The 22,826-nt window shown below is 41.0% G+C and overlaps 1 protein-coding gene across 2 annotated transcripts in view; it reads right to left on the minus strand.

Moving 5' to 3' along the window:
* Positions 1-472: 472 nt before the first annotated feature.
* Positions 473-22,826, minus strand: part of SEC23IP (SEC23 interacting protein) — a 45,355-nt gene continuing 23,001 nt past the window's right edge. For both annotated transcript variants that reach the window (XM_059730075.1, XM_014594624.3), the window contains exons 12-19: positions 22,514-22,609; positions 18,510-18,710; positions 15,487-15,642; positions 13,896-13,998; positions 12,506-12,691; positions 11,648-11,810; positions 6,992-7,092; positions 473-2,337 (exon numbers count right to left, since the gene is read on the minus strand). In XM_059730075.1, coding sequence (XP_059586058.1) covers positions 7,011-7,092; positions 11,648-11,810; positions 12,506-12,691; positions 13,896-13,998; positions 15,487-15,642; positions 18,510-18,710; positions 22,514-22,609 — 987 coding nt within the window. In that variant the 3' untranslated portion in view covers positions 473-2,337; positions 6,992-7,010. The remainder of the gene's footprint in view (positions 2,338-6,991; positions 7,093-11,647; positions 11,811-12,505; positions 12,692-13,895; positions 13,999-15,486; positions 15,643-18,509; positions 18,711-22,513; positions 22,610-22,826) is intronic.

Below are 22,826 nucleotides of genomic sequence, written 5' to 3' on the forward strand. Positions count from 1 at the left end.
CTGCAGGGACCGACGCTGTAGCCTGGCCCGGGCAACACCACCCGACTCAGCCTATGGCATCACTCCTACAATGCACCACACAAAGCAGCTGACTGTGGGCTTCTACCACACCAACTGCATAAGAATGAATTTACCTTGAATATAACCAAATTTTTCTATTAAAAGGGTTATTGCATAAGCGTGAATTTGCACATCCAGAACCGATAAAGCATAAAGCAAGGAAACCTGTATTAAGTTCTGGCCGGTTACGAATGGGACTAAATCCAGCTTGTTATTTCAATAAAGCCAATGGGATTAAAAAAAAAAAAAAAAAAAAATCAGGAAGTTTGTTACTCTAGTAAGCAGAAATAAATTGGTACATACAGGGGTCAAATAACTTGCAATTTTTAAAGTCAATGTTTACAACACAACACAACACACATTTTCAACTGATGGAGATTATGTTCTCAAAAATGTCCCCTCCCACTCCAAATAGTTGCTTACCTTGTCTTTTTATTAAGTCTAGGGAGGTAAAAAGAAATAAGTACAAATTCTTTGGAATTAGAAACTGTTATTAGCTTTAAAATATGCAAGTAACATACAACAGAAAAATTATTACTGTTAACAAATGAAGCAGTTATTTCCTTTCATAATAATGAACAAAATCAAAAAGCAAGCTGAATTCCCATTAGAATTTGGCTTTAGTATAAAAGTAGAAGTCATATGCAATATTCTCTAGAGTTTTTTTTCCCATTAAATTTATTTGGTTTGCCTTTACGTATTCACTTCAGCACACTGCACACATTCAACATAGCTGAAGATTCTCAGAAACCTTTACATCTTATATGCTTTGGTATTTTATCCTGTACTAGGGGTAACGTGACCTGAATACCATTTGTAAGGATCTGAAAGCTGTTGAGAAACTTTGTTTAATACTGAAGGGCTTGGGTTTTTCCATGTGTTGTACCATCAGGCAAAAGGCTCCGCTCTCAGTTTCTGGTGATATTTTTTGGTTAAGTGAAAATAAAGTGGAAGGAAAACTTTACTGTAGTAAACATTGAACCAAATGTTCAGAATGAGGAAGTGACACCACGAGCATCCAAATAGTCAGAATACAAATTAAAATCACCAATGGGACATGTACAAAACCTTGCTGTAAAGATCAACTGACATTAGAGTATTTTAATTATACTAACCAAAAATATATACACAAAAATGTGTTTTATACATATACTTTAAAAAAGCCAAACAAACAACTGTGTTCCATGAGAATCCACTATGTAACCATTAGCAAAATGCATCTACTGTAGCAACAGAAGCAAATTTTGGCAGCATTAGGGTTATAGGTACTTACTATTAAGAAAATGAGAAACAGCTTGCATTAAAAGTTGAAGCCAGAAGGAAGTTACAGTGGTCACAGAGAAACAAATCTATAAAACCTCATCCCATCCAACTCCCACTGATTTCAGTAGATGAAAATGGAGCGCGGGTCATAGGCCTTGACTCTGCCTGTTGGATTTTGCTCTCACAAGCTTCAAATAGTCTCTACATTCATCTACATTTTCTCACAAGGCAGTAGCCACTAGGCCACACTAAAATCTACATAATTACTAAATTGAAATGATATTTGATATCTTTGTTCCCTGAATCATTTACATAACAAGTTATATGAAGGCTGAACCAACTGCAACAAACTTCTGGCATTTTCTACAGCAAAAAGTCATTTTACCTCTATCAGAAGAAAACTCCTTCAACAGAGGCTTGAAAAGGTTTTATAAAATCTCAGTATTAAGCTTACAGTAGTAAGAAATTGGTTCTGGTCACCTGTCTTAGTAAATACAAACAGCTAGATGTCATTTGTACTAAAGCAGCTTATGACTAAAATTCACATTTTGTTTTTAAAAGATGGAACAACAGTTGTTTTAAGAAAAGCAGATTATTCCCATTTCTCAACAAGTCCTTACTTTAATTCGGAACATACTGCCTTGATGGACACTAGATGTCTGATAGCCAAATGAAACAGCAGAGACGGAGGGGCAGAAATAATAGTTTGCATGCCACAAATATGCTTCACTGGTCACTTATATTTGGCAAGTGTACAATTAAGCTGATTTACAAAGGTTGAAATAGTGTCATTCCAATTACGTGGACCAAACAGTGGTGCTGAGCTTTTCAACGTTCTCAATTTTCTTGAAGTGAAACAAGGAGGCAGTAATCCAAATCCAAGAGCTTTGGGCTGACAGAAGAGGCTGCCATTGACAGTCTGATTCCTGCTCCATCATCTGTGACTAGGGAAATACTGGGAGTTCTTCAAATCGGTTTTTCAGCAGGTCAGCCACAACACTGACAGCAGATCAACTGCGGAAAGACAAAACAAAATACCCTCACACACACGCATAAAAGTTTAAACAGATGATTTTCTAGTTTCACACTGCTACAAGTGTGAAAAAATAGACAGGTTAATGTTCTTTTTGAAAAGAAAGAAACCAATTAAGAACACACAAACACCTTTCATTGCTTTTTAAAAAACATCCCAAGTTTTGTATTTTGTGGATTCATTCTACTGATGAGAATTATGAAAGTAAAATGGGAGAGATGGCGGTATGGTAATGGAAGTTACCCAGCTCCATTCGCAAATAATAATACCCAACCCCACAACCCGAAAACCTGAACTTTAAATATGACCCTACCTTCTGACCATGAAGATGCTTTCATTATATAATTAATTCTATTTTACCTCATTTGACACAAGTGCTATAGTATTTGAAGCCAGAGTTTAGGAGCTCTGAATTTACAGAAATTATAACGTATCTTTTGTGTCTTTTGGAGGAGACTTAGGGAACACCTCCCCGTCCCCACCAAAAAAAGAGAGAAAATTTTAGGGGTGCACCGATAGAGACTTTTTGGGCCAATACCAATGGCCGATTTTGAAGGAGCCATGTCAGCCAATATCAATCCGATTCCAATATGCAGCTTGGAGACCAGCATCAGGCTGGCAAGTCTGTTGTGGGGAAAGGAGTTGGGGGAGGGAAGGAGTGTGGGAGGGGGCAGATCGAGGGCTGGGGCCAGGACAGCGCTGGGTTCTTATCGGTGGAGGCTGGGCCAGGCTGTGCGCAGGGTGGGCAGTGGTGACACTAGAAGGGGGGGCTGCAGCAACCCCAAAATTCACCCTATTCCCCGCCCCCTGAAGCCCTGCTTCCAGAACCGCTGCCACTCGCCCCAAGGGTAGCCCACCCCAGCCCACCCTCCTCCCCCCCTAGGAAGAACCCAGTGCCGTTCTGGCCCCAGCCTGCAATGGCAGCCCAACGGGCATGTCCCCCATGCCTTCCTGGGGTGCATGTAGCAGTGGGAGCTGCCCCCCCGCACCCCTCAGACAATCCATGACTCTGTCCCACACCCCACCCCACCCTGGCTGTGCAGCGCCTGCCCCTGCCCCACTCCCTTCCTCACCACAGGGGCCTCTATCTGCCCCCCACCATGCCCCTTCCCTCCCCCCACAACAGAAATACCAGCCAATGCTGCTCTCCAAGCCACCAGGCTGCACTCCTGGCCATGTGCATGCACAGCGTATTTATTGGACATATTATCAGCCACATCAAGCAAAAAAAGCCAACTGCCAATACTTTCAATTTTCCCTATATCGGTGCCAATCCAATATGGGACCAATGTATCAGTTCAACTCTAGAAAATTTAAGTTGTCTAAAATAGCTATGATGAAATAAATAAAAAGAAAATAGCAGCAATTCAGATGCCACCATTACAGTAGAGTAACTAGGAGTGGATGAGAGGGGCACCAACCCCTGGGTGCTGACTTAGGAGGAGCGCCAAAATCTTCCTCAAACTGACATTACAGTCTACACCACACTGCTACTGATTTACAAACAAGAGCCAGGGCATCCAGAGCATGTGCAGGCAGCACCAGCAGCAACTGGAGACTCATTACAACTCCTGTGCCTCTCCTACAGGGTTTGCCCAGGGTATAAACTCTGCTTGTTATACTACTGCATCACTAAAACTATTCAGGAGTCAAAAAATTATACCTGCAAGTGCCAGCTATATAAAGCACCTTATGAAAAAAAATGATTATATCTTGACATCATTTTCTATTTCAATTAAGCTATACTTCTGTGCTTCTGGAAATCACATTATTATTATTCTCGGATAGCATAGGTTCAGGACTTTATTCCTTAAACCATGAGAAATCCACATCTTGTAGACCCTGCAGCATCACAGTTATTCCAGATATATATTTTACAATGTATTACAGTCAATTCATAAGCAATCATAATTCATAACCCAGACTTTTCCAAAAGACAGATTCAGGAATTGAAAATACCTACCAACATCCCACATATTTTACAAAATAAAAGCTTTATGACTTTATGGAACCTGGAAATTTTTCCTTTGCTCAGTCTACCTCAACAATGGAACAGAAAAAGATCTTCTTCCAGATCTCACAGAGTGAAAAGACCTGCGTCCACACTGCATTGATTGAGTTTTATCTATTTCACATATTAAAGACTTAACAAAACCTTAAAAGCTCTGAAACTTCAAAATACTGCAGAAATTTGATTGTTCTCACTAGCCTAAGAAAATCCTAACTTTTCTTCCCACAGAAGGATTTCTTGAAGGTGCTTTATATTGTGTAAGCAAAACCTTTTTGTTATTGAAAAAAAAAAAATCAAGGGAAGACATGGAATATTGTTACTTTTTTTTTTTTAATTAAGGGACAGAATACTCTGCCAGCCAGGACACTTGGACTTTAACCCTGGTCTCACATGCTTACTGACTAGCCAAGGGCTGGGATACCCCCTAATAGATCCTAAAGCAATTACATCTGATCCCACACTCCTGACTGACTGTTGTTCGTTAGGCAAGAGAGGATCAGGCTACAATATCTCAACCTCACATGTTCTTTCCTTTGCATGGAAATTGATGTCTATTAGCTGAAGCTCAAAAATCAAAGACTGTGTATTTGTTGTAGCATGAATTGCGACTAAACAAGCCAAAAACATGGGTATTGAGAACCATTTCAGTAATTTTTTTAGTCCATAAGGGGAACCATTTAAGAAGCAAAAGTAGAGAAAGCAACTCTACAATTATAATGACTTGATGTGTTCTATATAGCATCTAAATAACTGATAAGCAATTGTGTGGCTAAGCAGTAGTTTCAAGTCTGGTTTTTCATTTTATTCTGCTACACTTACCAAAAAAAAAGGAAAAAAAGAAAGAAAAAAATAAGTACAGTTGATCGGCTACGACATTTCAGCAAAACAGACCAGCACTGACATTAGGCCAGTGCAGAATGCCCGTCAGCAATCATTTATAGTGGCTATTTGATACTCTGAGTACCAGAAGCATTCTATTATAAAAGCCTATTATTAGGATTGTACAAGCTGCACTTCAGGCATGTGGAATACTCCTGAACATTCAGATACTTTCCCTGAGTACTGAAACCCCTGAGCTCTTACTAAACTGGGAGAGCATCAGCATCTCTGGATTTTTATTGGTAACTGTAAGCATGAGGAATTAGAAATTTTTTTCTAGACTTTCCAGAAAGTAAGTTTTTTCTTTGTTTTTTAATATTTTCATATTCCTAATGGTCACTAACTGAAAATGAGATCAAAGCAATTGCCACTGAACACAAGTGTGATTTCACTGAGCCACAACCAAGAGAGAAAAATAAGCTCCCCGTTTTATTGATTTCTGCAGCTGTTACTGTCTCGGTTGCTTTAAGTCCAACAATTAGCACAAAAGACCCAAAACAAAAAGGCAGAAAGCTAAACAATATGGTGCCTGACTGGAGTCCAAGCTCTACCTCATACCTCGTGCATAGCAGGAGAAATTCTCAGACTGAGGACACTCAACTGGAAAACTTAATTCTTAGATATGTTCTGTACTAGAGATAATCTTTATACACAATGTGCGCATCTACACATGCACATTTACTGCGCAGTAACCTAAATTACTGTGCAGTATGGGCACGCAACTACACATGTACACCAGTACTGCACAATAAATATAGTGACTTATGCCGACTTGGGTATAAATTTGATACCTGCATCATGCACACATGTAGACACCTTACTATGCAGTAACACTGCGTATGTGGCCTGACTTCAGTCCACACACACTGTTACTGTGCTGTAATGCCTGCCGTGTACATGCCGGCCTAAACCCTCTAACTGCACAGTAATTTACTGTGCAGTAAATTTAACGCACAGTAAATGCACATGTAGACACACCCAATATAGAGTGTATTTTATAGTTTCTTTTTGAAGGGATCTAAATTTTCCCAGGAGTCTAATTTATGCTGCAATTCTCAAAGCTCTGTAGTGTTACTAGCCAAGTTAGTCTACTGAATAAAAAAAATACATTAAATGGTCAAGTATAAAACTTTTATACAATAGCTTGAGTTCAATGTTTTACAGTTTACTCCAGCAGAGTACTTACAGCATTTCACATTTAAGATTTTATGCATTTGCCCAGGCAGGGGACCTTTTTAAAAGGAAAGTCATTCAGCTTTCCCCAACTCCCCAGCAAACACGCACTTTAACAGTGGGTGGAATATCACTATAGCTATAACTACAATTTGTACACTGCAGTGACACTGAACAGTTGGGATTGCTTTTCAATTTACTGCATTATACAAAGAATTTCCCCATGACCACTGTTACTATAAGCAGGTTCCACTAACTATATTTAGATATTCTCTATACAACTGTGGTGGGAAAGAATGGTGGGGGAAAAATACAGCTCACGTCAGGCTGATTCTTGCTCTCAGCTGTAGCAAAAGCTCTGGTCTAATCTACCCTTTTGAAGGGGCAGACAGAAGAAGCAAAATGTATGCATAAACCTAGAAATTACTTTTTACAGTATTCGAAAGAAATTGTCTAACTCTCTGCTTCACACTGTAGATTTTAGAGGAAAGAGGAGAGTAAGTTATCTCTGGTACCATTCTCACTAAATTATACTGGGATAATGATGAGAAATAATACTAGGACAAGCTTACAAAGTCAGGGACCCTTCCATCAGTGTTGTGGCTGTTCAGGACTGATGTTCATAGTTCTGTATATCTCTTTGAGAAGCAGCAAGGCAGTATCTTCAGATTCCCTGTAAACAGAAAAGGCTTGTTAATTATTTATAAATCAACTTTATTTCTTCAGAGACACACCTCACCTTAACCTATAGCACATTTGGTATCTGTAGAAAAAAATACACATGCAACATGATCTTCCTGATCACTGAGGCTCATAACCTCTCTCACTGGACTTGTCAAGTTGCCATTTGCCTCTCATCTAGGCTTTCATTTGCATTCTTTCCTCTTGATCCCCACTGCTAACAGGGCTGGTGTCTTATCTTTTGTGACAGGTTAGAGCAATTAAGTCCTTCCTGTCCTCACTACTTCACTTCTCCTTTAATATGCTGCAACTAAAAATCTTCTTCGTTGTCATATCCACCACTTCAATATTATTCTTCTGCTTGAATTCCTCCATTTTGGTATCCCATCACAGTTGCTGTCCTAAAGTTCCTGTTCCAGCACATACCCTGCCAACATCTCATCTATCAAGCCTTCAACTTGTATTTTTCTGATTTTTACCCCAAAGTCAGAATTCAGAATATCCTTCCCAAGTCTCTGAACAAACCTCTCCTGGTGGGCAGGTACCACACTTATACTTTCAGGATATGCTATCAGGCCCAATCAGAACGTTACGCATGCATATGTTACATAATTGTATAAAATAATCATTCTCCTGCCCAAACCAAGAACAATTCAAATGGCATAGTATCTCATTATACTCCTCTCCTCCTCCTTAATCACAGGCTGTTACAGAACCTCATCTTATATTCTGAGGGCTAAGGCCTCTCCCCAAGAAACTGACTTGTCTGTAAGATGTTACACGCATCTATGGCTATTACAAAATAAAAATGAAATGTTCAATTTAAAATATTTTTTTTAAATCAAATATGTAAATATTAGACAGTGAATGGCAAACGTGCTTTTGCAATTGCCACTGATGGCTATAACGAGCATGACAAGAGCCTTAATGTAAAGCTACCACACAATTCCACAAAGAGGACAATCTGAATTCTTGGGTCATTAGCCACTGCACTGCTCTTACTCAGATTATGCAAAAGAATAACAAATTTTTAGGCAGGTAACTATAACTACAGACTGCCACCTTCTGGCAAATAAATACTACTACTTAGAATAAAGATAATACAGACAAGATGCTGCATGTCCTTGAAGAAGAAAATCACTACTATGGGAATTCATCATCAATTGCTCAGGGGAAATCCAATGACTAGAGGCAAATAGTTGATACTGCTCATAGACATAACGACTGGAGCATCAATCTGAATATCCCATATGCTGTCAGCAATTGATTTACCATGCTTTAAAAATCAGGGGTGTCAAATTCATCTGGCCCCGTTAGGCAGATGAATGGCACAGGATCGACTCATGGGCTGGATCAAACTATGCCCCTCCCATGCCTGCTCCAGCACAGGCAGCATCCACTAGGTTAGTCAAGGACACTGGCCCAAGTGAGCGCAGCAGGCAGCACACACCCCAGATGCGGCATGTAGGGATGGTCAGGCACAGCAAGAGGGGCAGTACCAGGGGATGGATTATGGGGCTCCGTGGGCTGGATCCAGCCCCAGGCAGTATATTTCACAGTAAGAGCCCCTGTTAGAAACACTAAGAGACTCAATAAAGTTTGATTTCAAGCTTCTTGCTTTATTTTTTAAACTATTTATTTTATTTTCCAGAAGCACTTTGGCACATGCTAGTAAGCACCTACTTGTGTCTCTGACTATAAAAATTACAAAGCTAGTTTTATTTAGCAAAGAGGAAAAACAAATTGGAAATAGCTCGTTTAGTTTCCTTTTGTTGAGTCAAGTATCAACTGCCCTTTGCAACAAGATGCAATCATTTGGTTTCTGAGGATCAGATGTTGCTCATTTTATATAGAAGCTGTGTTATCAAATACAGTTTATGTACCATCTGAAAATAAACAGGCAATTCCACATATATGGAAGATTTATGCATGTTATTGCACAATTATAAAGATGCACAAAGTGAGCAATTAAGAATGTGTAAGAGAAAAAAAAGCAGACTGATAGCTTTCTTAATAGTGTATTGCATGGCTGATTATATGTTGATATTGAAATCTGCTCATTTTATATTCATGTGCCATAAACAGTTTTGATGGCAATATGAGCAACAATGGCATGTAAGTAATGAGTTATAAAACAAGATCTACCATGACAATGTTTCTTTTAATTTTTATTGTTGTTGTTGAACTCTCATGACAGTGTCACTACCCCCCTATTTATTCCCACACACAATAAGTTTTGGTGCTCTACTGTCATTTCTTCAGGAAGAGTGATTTGAAAAAAATGTAGTTATCAAAATGTTCACGGTGCTCCCATCTTGCTTGGAAAATGATCATTGTTACAAGCATGTGTTGTGTGTATCCAGTTCAGAACAGGGGTAAAGTGAAGGCAAAGCATCCTACTGGAGAAAGGAATATAAATTTGTTTTTGTGGTAAAAGCTGTTCACATTTCAGGAAAAAAAGATAACAATGCTGTGTAGATAGCTTCGTGTACTTTTGAGAGTGACATTCAATGATAACCTCGGGTGCGGGGACAGGAATTAAAGGACTGGATGGTTTCAAAGCAACAATACCATACACACACCAAAAATACCATGACAAGTAGAATAGACTGAAAACACCATCTGTAAGATAGGTCAGTCTATAAATAAAAGTGTGCAGTCACAGAAACTTAAGATATCCAGAAAGGGAACCCTATTAAAGAGCTGACTCTTTCAATAAAGAATTAAAAGAATTCCTAACTTAGCAGGGTTAAAAAGGGATAAATTACAAACAAAGAAAAATGAAATCAGAATTCAGGCCAGGAGGCTCAGATGGAGCAAGAATGTTTTCAGAGAGATGGGCAGATGGCCTAAAGTAAGTCTTCCAATTTCTAACTTGTTCGAGTAGTGTGTACAAATTCCATGTGAATGCACACAGGCAATATTTAAATCAGAAGTCTAAGATTTAAAAAGCAGTCCAGCATTCCCCTGATAAGGTGCTTATTAACATGACTTTGAAACTGCAGGTCAGACAGAAAGAACTGAGGTGTTTATGCTCTTGGAGATAGCTTGAATTAGCATACCACTCAAAAGCAGCAAAAAAGTTACATAGCCATTTACAAAGCTTTTACTCAGCTTTACATTAGAAGCCAAGGAATATTTCATATCGAGTTGGTGATGAGATCTTGCCAAAAATAGGAAGAAGATAGTGGCAGAAGGCTTCTTTAAACAGAAGAATAGATTTTATTCTGATTTATACTGAGTAGAAATTTTGTCCCTCTGGAATAAAACTTCCTAATGCTAAAAATTCATAAGCCGTGTCCAGACGAGTGCAGCTGTGTGGTATGTGGCACGGCAGACCCACCTGCAGCACAACACACTGCACATTCAGGTGTTTCCTGCACTGCTACCTTGCAGCATAGGAGGTTTTTTTGATCCTGGGACATCACAGGGCCAAAAAACCCACGTGAAAAAAAAAACTGGGTGGCAGCGCACGCTGCCCAAAAATGGAGCCTAACCAGCTCAAGTCACACTCCAACTGTTGTCCAGGCTCCTAGTGGCAGGATCACCCTGGCTGCAGCTCCCTGAGGCCCCCAAGTAAGGCTGCTGAGACCATCACAGTTTTGGCCCCAGACTCCTCTACCCCACCTGGGTTAACTGGTCAAGGCCAGAGGGCCCAGCACAGGTGTTCCCCAGGGACACATAGCAGTGGCACAAGGTGTGCCACTGCTTCTTGTCCCCGGGGAAACAAATGCCCACGCTGACATGGCCATATGCACTAAAATCCCTGCCTCACCACATAACAAGCAAGGAAATCACCGGAATGGTTTTCCTTTCCATCATGATTCAAAACTGGAAGAGAAAATATTTCTCCCAAAGAAGACACTTGACCTACATCACATATTTGTTACTTGCTTTAGACATTTTTATATGGTCCCTATTACTGTAACCCTGATCACCAGATAATATTTAATCTCCTTATCCTCCTAACACCTTTGGGTGGCAGGAAAATGGTTTTTCAGCACAAGGAATTAAGGTAGTGAGACTAAGGGTAATATTTTCAAAAAGGCTTAGATCCTAAATCACTTAAACACATTTCAAGAGTCCCTTTGGTTTTCATTTTAAAAAAAGAACTAGGCTTCAGGGCTTGCTCAAGATCACACAAATGGCCTCCCAAGTTCTAGGCTACCATTGTAGCCACTGGAACATTCACTTTCAGGACAGTTCATAGTACAGTGCTGTGTCAAAGATAACCCAGTTTTACCTCAGTTCTGATGTGTACTAGCAATATCACAGCAAAATTACTTATTTTCTGCTTGCTATTGTTTCTAGCTTGCACCTAATATGTTCTTCATAACACTTCACTAAGCCCCGTTCTGAAGAACAGGCAAAATATATTTCTGTCAAAAGATAATGAGAAATGAAGTGTATGTGCATGGTATTTTGGGGATCCTCCAAGTTTTTGTTATTAAAAATACTCAGAACAGAATGTACTAAAAAGTTAAAACTGTAATTGCACTGGGAAAGCAATTTTTGTGGATGTGTGGAAGTGAATATTTAATTCTTACCAATAACACAGGTGACTCTGTAGTGCAAAAAGGTATTCATTGAAGCTTTCTATTGGTTTTTCTTGCAAAACATAATCAATACGGCGTCCTCCATTTAGCATTCCAACCTTCACAGATAAATCCTCATCCTTCAAAAGATCTGGACTTTCAGTGATCTTTTCAACTACAATTCAAGAAGTAGTAACATTTCAGCCAGTCACAAGTACAATCATGCCTGACTGTTCAGTTCCATTGCTGTCAATAATTATCACAATCAAGAAGCAAACAGATCCATGAACATATGGATTGATATTGAGATTAAGTCCAAAGAGTATATCTACCTGCAAAAGCAAATTATTGCAATCTGTGTCCCTCAGCAGTAAAGACCATCATCAGTTTTGCCTGCATGAAACTAAGGAACTGTTTGCTCATTCTGCACAGATATAAACTCAATACACGCTGGTAAATGAATACCTGCCACACAAGTCACAGCAGGCAGGAAACAAGCTCTTTGCCTCCCAAAAGACTAACATCTCTAAGTAATACTCTTACAGTATTTATCTTTGTTTCTGCACATATACCCAATACTTAATTTTTGTCCTGTCAAATTTTTGTCCTAATCAAAAAGCAGAAACTCTCCAGATGTGAAAAACTTGTTTGTGCTCATTTTGGTTAGACTACAGCTGGGAAGATATATCAGAAAAGACTTTTAGTGTAAAGTGTTAAATTTATGTACAGGACAAGGAAATACCATAGCAAATATGAAAAGTTAGGTTTCCCTAACAAGATCAGGATGTAATTCAAGGACATAACATTTAACCATTTAACAACTGTTTGATATTAATATGCTAACAGCACACTAGTGGAATGCCAGCCTACCTTCTACCACTTGTTTTTCTTCTTCTTCTTTAATCTGATTAGCTACTTTCTCCAGTTCTGCTTGCAGCTGAGTTGAGGAGGTGTGAGCACGAGCAAAATCATTAAGTGTCTGCCAGGCACTCTTCAATGAACTGATAAAGCCTTGTTTCAGATCAGCTCCCATTCGAGAAAGAGAGTCTTTCAGCTCTAAAAAGATGACCATACCAAAAGTATTTAGTTAGTGCCCATCTAAAAACAAAAAAGTTTCAAATAAAAAAAATCCCTCTACTGTCCAAAGGCACCCATTTTTTTGGCAGATATATGCCCATCGTGCTGTCAATATAATCTTTTACCATTTCTCTTATTTAAAAGAAATTTGAAAATATTCTCTCCATGAAATCATTCTTTCAATTTTTCTAAATAAAAAGTTAGAGAGAAGTATTTGCTAAGTTCTATTAAGAGTAGCGAACCAAAGAAGGGAGACTTCTTCCTCAGTTTGCTTCTAATTCTTGCATTTGTAATATAAAAAGTTTGAATTTGCAAGAGTTTTCAAGTCCAAAGTTGTGATCCAAATCATGGTGTCCAGCCACTTAAAGTCTCACTGTGTGCCTCCCTAGTGTAGCCTGAAAGCTCCCTACATGCCTGTAGCATCAGTTCTACATGAGCATAGAGCTGTTCTCGTCTGAGTAACTAATTCCCACCCAAACCCACTGGCAACGAGAACTAGACAGAATAACACCTAAGACCTCAGAGATGCCCAATATGATAAGCAGGCTCAGAACATGCCTAAAACTCATCAACAGGATTGGGCTTTGTACAACATGTAAGCTGTCATTCAGCAGTCACCAAGGAAAGAAGAGAAGGAAGGAGCTGATGTTGCTGCCCAGCTTCTATATCAGGGGCAGGCAATTATTTCAGGCAGAGGTCTACTTACTGAGTCTTGGCAAGCCATCGAGGGCCGCATGACAGGCAGCCAGGGGCAGATAAATATTGTCTAAATTTTTTAAGGGCCCCGTGGGCCGGATAGAATGGCCTGGTGGGCCGCATCTGGCCCGCGGGCTGCGTTTTGCCCACCCCTGTTCTATGTAGCGTTTTAATGACTGGAGTACTTGCCCAGGAAGACAGAGTTCTGGTTCCAATTTTCAGGTTTTCAAAAAAAATTGTAATTGTGGATGCTTGAGACTCTTTAAATAGGTGTAATTTCAGAACAATCAGAACCTGCCCTTTGCAATTAAGCATCTTCAGAAGAATGTCAAATTAGGCACTCCCCCAGTGTGCATCTCCACCTTCTCAGCCCCCCAAAATATCACCAGTCTCTTGGGAAGTGACCTAAAGCATTTGTTACATTAAAAAATTGTAGAAAACATATATAGATAGGTAGGCAGGTAATCTGGACTTTTTTTTTATTTACCAAGATGAAGTCTTTTTCTGCCTTTGTGATGTGGAATGAGAACTGGTTTTACATCCAAGTGTGGAATAATCATAGGTTCTAACCTGTAAGCTACTGGGTCAAGCTGTAAACGAAAGGAAAATCAGAATCAAAGATAAAAAATTGTAAATTTACTCAAAATTTTAATTGTCAGTATAAAAAACCCAAACCTGTTAACTATTAGCAAAGATAAACATTTGTGAACTCTGTTCTACTTCAGTTTCATACTTAGCTCACTAATGTTCATTTAAATTACAAAGTTGCTGCTGGTTCATGAATCAGTAAGTTTTCATTCTAAATTCAGACATTCTAAGGAATATAATAACAGAAGAGAGCAAAATAATGTTAACGTGCTGCATTATGGGCACAGAGTATCCTTCACTAGAGAATTAGCACACCAGTAGTCATTGTGCTAAACCAGTGGCTCCCAACCCCTTTTTTTGCTGTGACCCTAAATCTGGGTTGCGACCCCTGCCGGTCGGTGCCAGAAGAGCCCAGGCCAGGCCGGGATCACAAGGGGCAGCAGCGGTGAGAGTCGCATGGACAGTGCACCGGGAGAACCCTGCAGGCAGGAGAGGCAGAGTGAGGGGCGGACTCCACATGACGCTGATTTAAGGTGGGACCTGAGGTTGGAAGCAACTGCGCTAAACTATGCACGAAAGCGAGATGGGGCAGAATAAGACAACTACTGCATCTCTTGTTCCAAAAAACGCATACAACTGACTGGTTTGTACCAGTAACGTATTGGGTGCAGACAGAAGTGCAGCTCCCCACTGTAACCAAGAACCAAGGGGAGGGGAATGTAGCAATGGTTGCAACCCTGCAGCTGGTTTCCCCTAGCAATAGCCTTTGCTCAAAGCTGGGCTGCCAAGTTTTCATAGTGGGAGGGGGGAAAGGAAGCAGAGGGAGCTCATTCTAAGGGCTCCCCAGCCAGCACTGGAGGGTGGGGTGGGTGAATTGGAGAGCCCCCCAACCTGGAGAGGGCTCCAGTACACCCACCCCACCTTTCAGCAAGGGCTGAAAAACCTCCAGAACAAAATCCCTCTGGTCCCTTCTCCCCTCCCATTCTGAAAACAGCTCGAGGCTGGCAGGCAGGGCAGACAGAAGTTACAGAAGAGGCTCTGCTTTGAAACATCTTCATCTGACCCCTCATACAACAAGGGGTCAGATTTTTACCCGACTGGCCATTTTTTAAGCTGTCTGCAACCATGCACTTGTGTTTGGTCATGGCTAAACTGCTTTCAGTGGCCAGATCAGGTAAAAATTGTCACTTCTGTCTGTGCCCAAAGAGCACCATGGCTGAGGCGTTAAAAAACGTAGAGAGCACCATGACAAAAAAGCAATCCCTAAAGTTTACTATTTAGACTCCAGAAAATGAACTAGGGCTTTGGCAGTTGGGCTTGGTAATCAGGCTTACTATTTATTAAATGCACACCTTCCCAAAAGCCACCATTTCTCTGAACAATCTGTAACACTCATTTTTTTAAACTTATTATAAGATAAATGCAGTTCTTTCCACCTTCTTTTTCTCTCTGTTAATTGAAATTCAATCTCAGAAGCACTTCTCACTTACTGGATGGTAAATATTGAAGAATCCCTTGCAGGTAGGAAGTCTGTAGTTTTCATCAATCTTCTCTACTCCTCGCACAGTGAGGAACACACCAATTGGAGAACCAAGGGCAAAGAAAATTTCTGGTTCGAAATCTAGAGTATTGTGAACCACGGAAACCTAACAGGCACAGAGTAATTAAATAAAATAAATGGTTTCTCAGACTTGGCAGGCAATTAACTTTAAACCAAACTTGAAAAAAAATCATATTTGACTTAGTAGGCCAATAATCCACAAGCACACTCCAGTGCAGAAGAAATAATTTCATAGTAGTTAGGGGTCAGAAGGGACGTGAATAGATCATCTAGTCTAACCCCCGCCACTGGCTGGAGCACACACTGGGATCACACGACCCTAGACAGGTGTTCATCCAACCTCTTTTTGAATTTACCCAAGGTAGGAGCGAGGACTCTCTAGGAAGCTGGTTCCAGATCCTAGCTACCCTGACAGTGAAATAGTGCCTCCTAATCTCTAACCCAAGCCTATTCTCTAGCAGCTTCTGGCCATTGTTCCTCATCACCCCAGGTGCTGCTGGGGGTAATAGGACTCTTCCTATTTGCTGCTGATCTCCCCTAACGAGTTTGTAGGCAGTCACCAAACCCCCCTCAGCCTCTGCCTGCCAAGGCTGAACAGGTTCAGGTCCCTCAGCCTCTCCTCATAGGGGCTGCCCTGTTGCCCTCCAACCAAGCGGGTGGCCCTCCTCTGAACCCTCTCAAGGCAGGCCACATCCTTCTTAAAGTGCAGTGCCCAGAACTGGACGCAGTGCTCCAGTTGAGGCCAGACCAATGTCGTGTAGAAGGGGAGTATCACCTCTCTGGACCGGCTTGAGATGCATCCTTGGATGCATGACAAGGTGCGGTTGGCTTTGCTGGCTGCTGTCTGGCATTGGCGGCTCATGTTCATCTTGGAGTCCATAATGACTCCAAGATCTCTTTCCGCCTCTGTGCTCGCAAGGGGGGAGCTCCCCGGCTTGTATGTATGCTGTGGATTCCTTCTCCCCAGGTGCAGCACCCTGTATTTATCTACATTAAACCCCATCCTATTACCATCCGCCCACCTCTGTAGTCTAAGTCTAATTGCAGCCTCTCTCTCCCTTCGAGTGTGCCAGCCTCTCCCCACATTTTGGTGTCATCGGCAAACTTGGACAACGTGTTTTCCACCCCCTTGTCCAAGTCGCTGATGAAGATGTTGAACAGTGTAGGCCCCAGGACTAAGCCCTGGGGGACCCTTACTGTTCACATCCCGACAGGTCAAGTACAACCTGTCCACCACCACTCTCTGGGTGCGCCCCATTAGCCAATTTTTGACCCATCCAACTGTGTAGGCATCAATGCCACAGTCGCTCAGTTTATTAATGAGAATGGGGTGACAGACAGTGTCAAAGGCCTTCTTAAAGTCCAGAAAGACTACGTCTATGGCGACACCGTCATCTTGGGATTTAGTTACCTGGTCATAAAAGGCCGTCAGGTTGGTCTGGAAGGACCTGCCTTTGATGAACCCATGTTGACTTCCCCTTGGCATGATCTCCCCTGCTGGCCCCTCACAGATGTGCTCCTTGATAATTTTTTCAAGGTTTTTCCCCAAGACCAATGTGAGGCTTATGGGCCTATAGTTTCCCGGGTCCTCCTTCATTTCTTATAGATGGGGACCACGTTAGCTAGCTTCCAATCTCCGGGCACCTGGCCCATGGACCACGATCGCTCGTACAGCTGGGCCAGGGGCACAGCAATGACCCCCGCCAGCTCCCTCAACACCCGTGGGTGGAGGGCATCAGGGCCCACAGATTTAAAAACATCCAGCCCTTCCAGAAGATCCCTAACTAATTCTGCGCAGACCCAAGGCCTGGCAGTGCTATCCTCAAGATTGCCCCTACCTGTGGTAGGAAAGCTGTCCTGTTCCCTGTCCAAGAAAACAGAGGCAAAGGACTTGTTAAAGGTTTCAGCTTTCTCGTCTGGCATAGCCACAAGATTATCACTTAAGTCTAACAGGAGCCCTACACTACCCGGTCGGTGCCTGCTTCTTACTCCCAATGTATTTGAAGAAGGACTTTTTGTTGTCCTTAATCCTGGTCGCTAGCCTAAGCTCCACTCTCACCTTGGCCTTCCTAATGGCCATCCTACACTCATGGGCCAAGGAGGAGTATTCCTTCTTGGTGACAGCCCCTCTCTTCCACCGGGTGTACGCCTCCCTTACGGCCCTCAGGCATTCTCGAATGTCTTTGCTGAGCCATGGGGGTTTCAGAGCACTCTTACCCCCCTTCTTTCTCTCAGGGACTATCACACTCTGAGCCTGGAGGATCGTCCCCTTAAGGTATGACCATCCCTCATGGATTCCCATATCCTCTACCTTTCGGGCCCTCAGTGCCTCCCCCACTAATCTCCTAAATTTGGTGAAGTTGGTTCGTTGAAATGATCTGTCAACACTGTTTATAAAGAGAACACTTACAAAGACACCTTAAACTCACACTTCTTTACTGGATTAAAGCCAAACTAAGAGGTATCAGTGCTTAAAAAAAAAAAAAAAGTAATAGTTCACCTTTAAGAAATTAATGAATGGTTCAACAGGCTATTCAAATTTTAGATCTACAGAGTTACAAAAAAATGAAATATGTAAGTATCCAAAGAAAACCTAGTGCAGGAGGACTGCGCCTTATGATCTACAAGGTCCCTTCTAGCCCCTACAATCTATGAAAACCTAACTGACCACTCAGCAATGCAGCCATAATATGCTCTTAATGTAGGAAACCATGATTTAATAGCATGGTTTAAACATGGTTTACTGGGCTGCTGAAAGGGAAAAAATGAATCGTGATGGCTTCATTGCTAAAAAGACAAGCCCAGGTTACATTAGCCAACCCTCCCCAACCTACCTGCACACTGACAGATACTGAAGTCCTATGCCTGACTATAAGTGGGATACTAAAGCAGCCTTAAAAAAACACATACAAGACTGTTTTAAACCAATCATTTGAAGTCATACAATCTTACCTGGCCAGTACCAACTTCAAAATACTCATAATCAATGCTCACAGAAGAAACAGAGGCACCCACAGGAAGCTTTCTCTTTGACTGCTCCTGTAGTCTACCACGTTCTATAGAGGAGACCGAAGAAACTGCTTCTTTTGCCTTCTGAGCAGTTTCTTGAGCTTGCATCATTGCTTTTTTTTCTGTTATTGCCTTTTTCTGTTCCTATTAAAACAAAGCTTTGATTTAAACTGATTTACTAGAGATCTCAGGAACATGCTATTCTCCACCCTCCTCACCACACACTCCCTCCCCCAAATCCTGAATTGGTAAACATAATTATGGGAATCTAAAATTAAGGATTTGTGGCACATGAAGCAGGAAAACTTTCAGGAAGTCAAATAAAGGATTAAATATAAAAGACAAAGAAGCCAAACTGTATTGCTGAAACAGCAAGCACCACATTCTTTGATTTTTTCCAGATGATAATGATTGATTGGTAACTAGATGTGGTAACACCAAAGTTAAGTTTGTGTTAAGATTACTAAAAGAAGACAGCCAGAGAGCATTCTTCCATTCATTAGTCTTTACAACTAGTATTGTTTATAGTGAAGTTAAAATTAGCTTTCTTTATTCTCTGGAAAAAGCACAAAAATTATTAGTACCTGACTACAGAGTAGGAGAGAGAGAATTATCTGTGTATACAAGAAGTCATGAGCTACCTAGAATTAGTTGGTAGCTGTTTTAGAGTATTCTGCTATGATTTTAACACTAAACACCAAGCTCTAGTGTTAAGAGTTAAAGCATCAATTTAAAGAAGAAAGTAATCTGAATCTGTAGTTGAAAAGAAATACCTTTTTAAGTGACTAATTAAAATGGATTTCAATTAATTAGGTTAAATGATATTTCAAAAACAATTAAAGGGCACAAACTCAAGGTCAAAAGATACAGGGGTATGTCATAGGACTGAGTAGGACACAAAGACAAAGCTAAGTCGTACTCAAATCTAGCTCCGATCAATATAGTCTCTAAAGATAATTTCCAGTTTTTGTTCAGTGGCCTACAGTGTTCCCTATAAAACAGACCTGCTTTGTTACTATTTTAATCTCTCTACATCAGCATTAATCCATGCCAACACATCAGTGCAGTGTGCTGATCAACAGTAATATAACAAAGTAAGTTTCACTGTTCAAACAAAATTTCTGAGCTTTAAACAATCACAGAGAAGCAGAGTTGGAAGGAAGGCCCTCTGGAGGGTATCTAGTCCATACCCCTGCCTGACATGATTCACTACCTCAACATTTTATCAGAGCCTTCACTGCTTCTGGATTCGCTGACGGTGGTACTTTTTAAATCAGCAGCAACTGGTTACAATGAAAGCTTTCACAAATTTTCATAAAGGTGAGTCTGTCAACAGTTATGAAAAAGACAGTTTTTGCTAAAAAGCTCGGAAAAATTCAAGCAAAACTTTTGTTAAAGTTCTCAGACAGTATAACACCCGGTCACATTTTCTCACTTCAGGTCTGGGGTGTCGTTCCCTTTAGGTCTACATGACATCAACTGCTGAACAACACCTAGAATAACTTCACCCGCGCATTCGCAGGTTTGAAGCATACAAGCAAGAACAGGTGGCACGTACTTGGGGTCATTCTGAGTTAGGTCACGCTGCTGCAGCAGCGCAGTAAACTTGTCTTAAGTCACCTAAGACCTGGCTACGTTTACCTCCTCATTTCTCCACACGCTCAATCACAGCAGATATGATTAAAGCTCCTGTTCAAAGCCAAATTGATGCATTTTGTATCCCATCAATTTTTTTTCCCTCCCCCCTCAGGATAGGAGGAACTAAGGTAAAAGCCGATTTTATCTAGTAAGGAATGTAGTGATTAGGGCATGGGAAAGAAACTATTCATAATGAGGCAATATGATCTGCCCACCAGCACTGTTCACTTTGATACATGTTATTTGATAGTAATTCAGTGCATAAAATAAAACAGGTCGGGCAAAATATTCTGAAGTAAACACGTAACTTCAGAATCTGAGGTCCATTGATTTGCGGCTAGGCATTTGAAAAAAAAGCTGTAATGACTATTGGACTTTGTATGCTTTTCTGACAATATAAACACATAGTTTGGTTTAACCTTGTCTAGCTAAAAGTATATTAGGAAAGAAGGGAAGTTAGTATACCTGAAGAAGTAAGATTTTTTTTTTTTTATACACACACACACACACACACGTAATATGACCAAGTTTTTTCAAATTAAGCAGTTATATAGCAAATTAAGATGTTATATAGTAACATCACAGTGAAAGGTTCATTGTTAGTAAAATCCCCCAGGTTCTTGAAACAATTTTCAACAGTTGGGCAGAAAATTCTTTATAAAGAAATAGTGTATGTGCCTCCAAAAGTTGCCAAAAAACACTTTATACTTGAAAAATTCATTTAATTCAAAATGCAGGGGACCAGAAAGTGCTGACTGAAATAAGTGGGTTTGAAATAAAGGTACCCATACTGATTTGCATACATGTATTTAGTTTAAAGGCAAAAAGCTCATGATATGGGATATAGTTCACTGGGCTGGACCCCAGCAAAGTCAACAGTATATTTCAAGCCAGGGTTACCCCAGAACTCAGCACTACTCAGTATGTGTGTGAACTCCAGATACACCCCACAAAACATACGCTAATTAGCCCACACTTGCAACTGGAACTGCATGTCTTGTCATGAATCTTGGGACCCTCCAAAAACGTGTATGTAGACAAGGCACTGGGCTGCCTGGTCTGGCTCCACCCCAGGGAAGGCAGGGCCACACCAGGTGCGTGCAACAGGCCACGAGAGGGAGCAACAGAGCCTCTCATCTACATAGGCATTTGGTAACATTTGCCAGACATTAAAGGCTGGTGAATAAACAGAAATAATTGGAAACAGGACAGAAAGGTGCTACTCAGCTTTGGGAATGAATAGGAAGTTGAAATGTATTTGATGTTGTGGTTCACTGTGACCTGAAATGGAGTCAGGGGGACAGAGTGTAACGGCTACTATGTCTTATTCAGGTAGGCTGTCCTAACTCAGCTTTATGGCAGGTTTCACCAGCATCTTTGCCCAGTATGGGCCTTGGTCTTGGAACATGTTTAGCATGGGCTGATTTCAAACAACTTTATAGTTGATTTCCATGACTGAGCATATGTTGCAGCAATTAATGATAGATAACATTTTTAACAAGGTATTCCTGGTCCAAGGGACAAGAAAATGGCTTAGAATTGCAATGTAACCATATGTTGAATTTTCTGCATTGTTATGCATACAAAAACCTATCCTTTTGGCTGGGGGGGGAGCAGGGGTGACAGTAGCATCAAAGTATCAGATACTTTAAACAATCCAATATCAATCTAACCTGTGCTTGGACGTGACAACAATAAGCATGTTAGATATAAAAGGAGTGAAATCATTTGGGCTACTATATAGCACCAAAAAGTTTGTTAATATAAACAGAAAAAATATGGGTGCACCTGCAATTAATGCAACACAAGAAACTCCAGAGCAGCGTCCACAGGAGTACACTGCTCCTGAGCACAGCATCTACACATGCACTTGAGAGAGCAGCACTTTGAACTAGGGACAGAGCAGCCCTGGGCTGGCAGAAGGGTGAGGGGGTCAGCCCCGAGCTCCGGACATTAGCAGCAGGCAGTGGAGGAGTTGGCCGGAGCACGAGAGTGTGGAGCCATGTAGGTGACCCCGAGCCTGCTGCCAGCCCAGGGCTGCTCCATCCCAACTGGAAGTGCTGCTGCTCCAGTCACTGTTCACACATACATTGCAGTGCAGTAAATGACTGTCCCATAAGATAGTACTGTCCTCAACAGTACTATATTAAGGAGGAGTTAATTTACTGCACCCTAATACCAGTGCTCGTGTAGACAGTAGTGCTTTACTGTGGAGCTACTTAGTTAACTACACAGTAAAAACTCACGTGTAGATGCACCCGGTGAGTGGTAATAAGAACCCAACATAAATACCTTATGTGAACATTTACCTGTTCAGCTGCTCTGTCTTTTACAAAATTAGCAATTTTCTTTCTTGGTCCAAGAGGTATTTCCATTTCCTTCAGGTCATCAACTGTACACATCAGCTAAAATAAATGACACCATATTTTACAAAAAAATACAACTTAAAAATGAGTTAAGAAATCTAAGAAAGAAGGATTATTTTACAATGTTACATGACTCTAAAACAGGGGCGGGCAATTATATTGGGCGGAGGGCCGCTTACTGAGTTTTGGCAAGCCATTGAGGGCTGCATGACAGGCAGCCAGGGGCAGATATATATTAATTTTCTAAATTTTTTAG

The sequence above is a fragment of the Alligator mississippiensis genome, chromosome 6, assembly GCF_030867095.1.
Source record: "Alligator mississippiensis isolate rAllMis1 chromosome 6, rAllMis1, whole genome shotgun sequence".
NCBI classification, from domain to species: domain Eukaryota; kingdom Metazoa; phylum Chordata; order Crocodylia; family Alligatoridae; genus Alligator; species Alligator mississippiensis.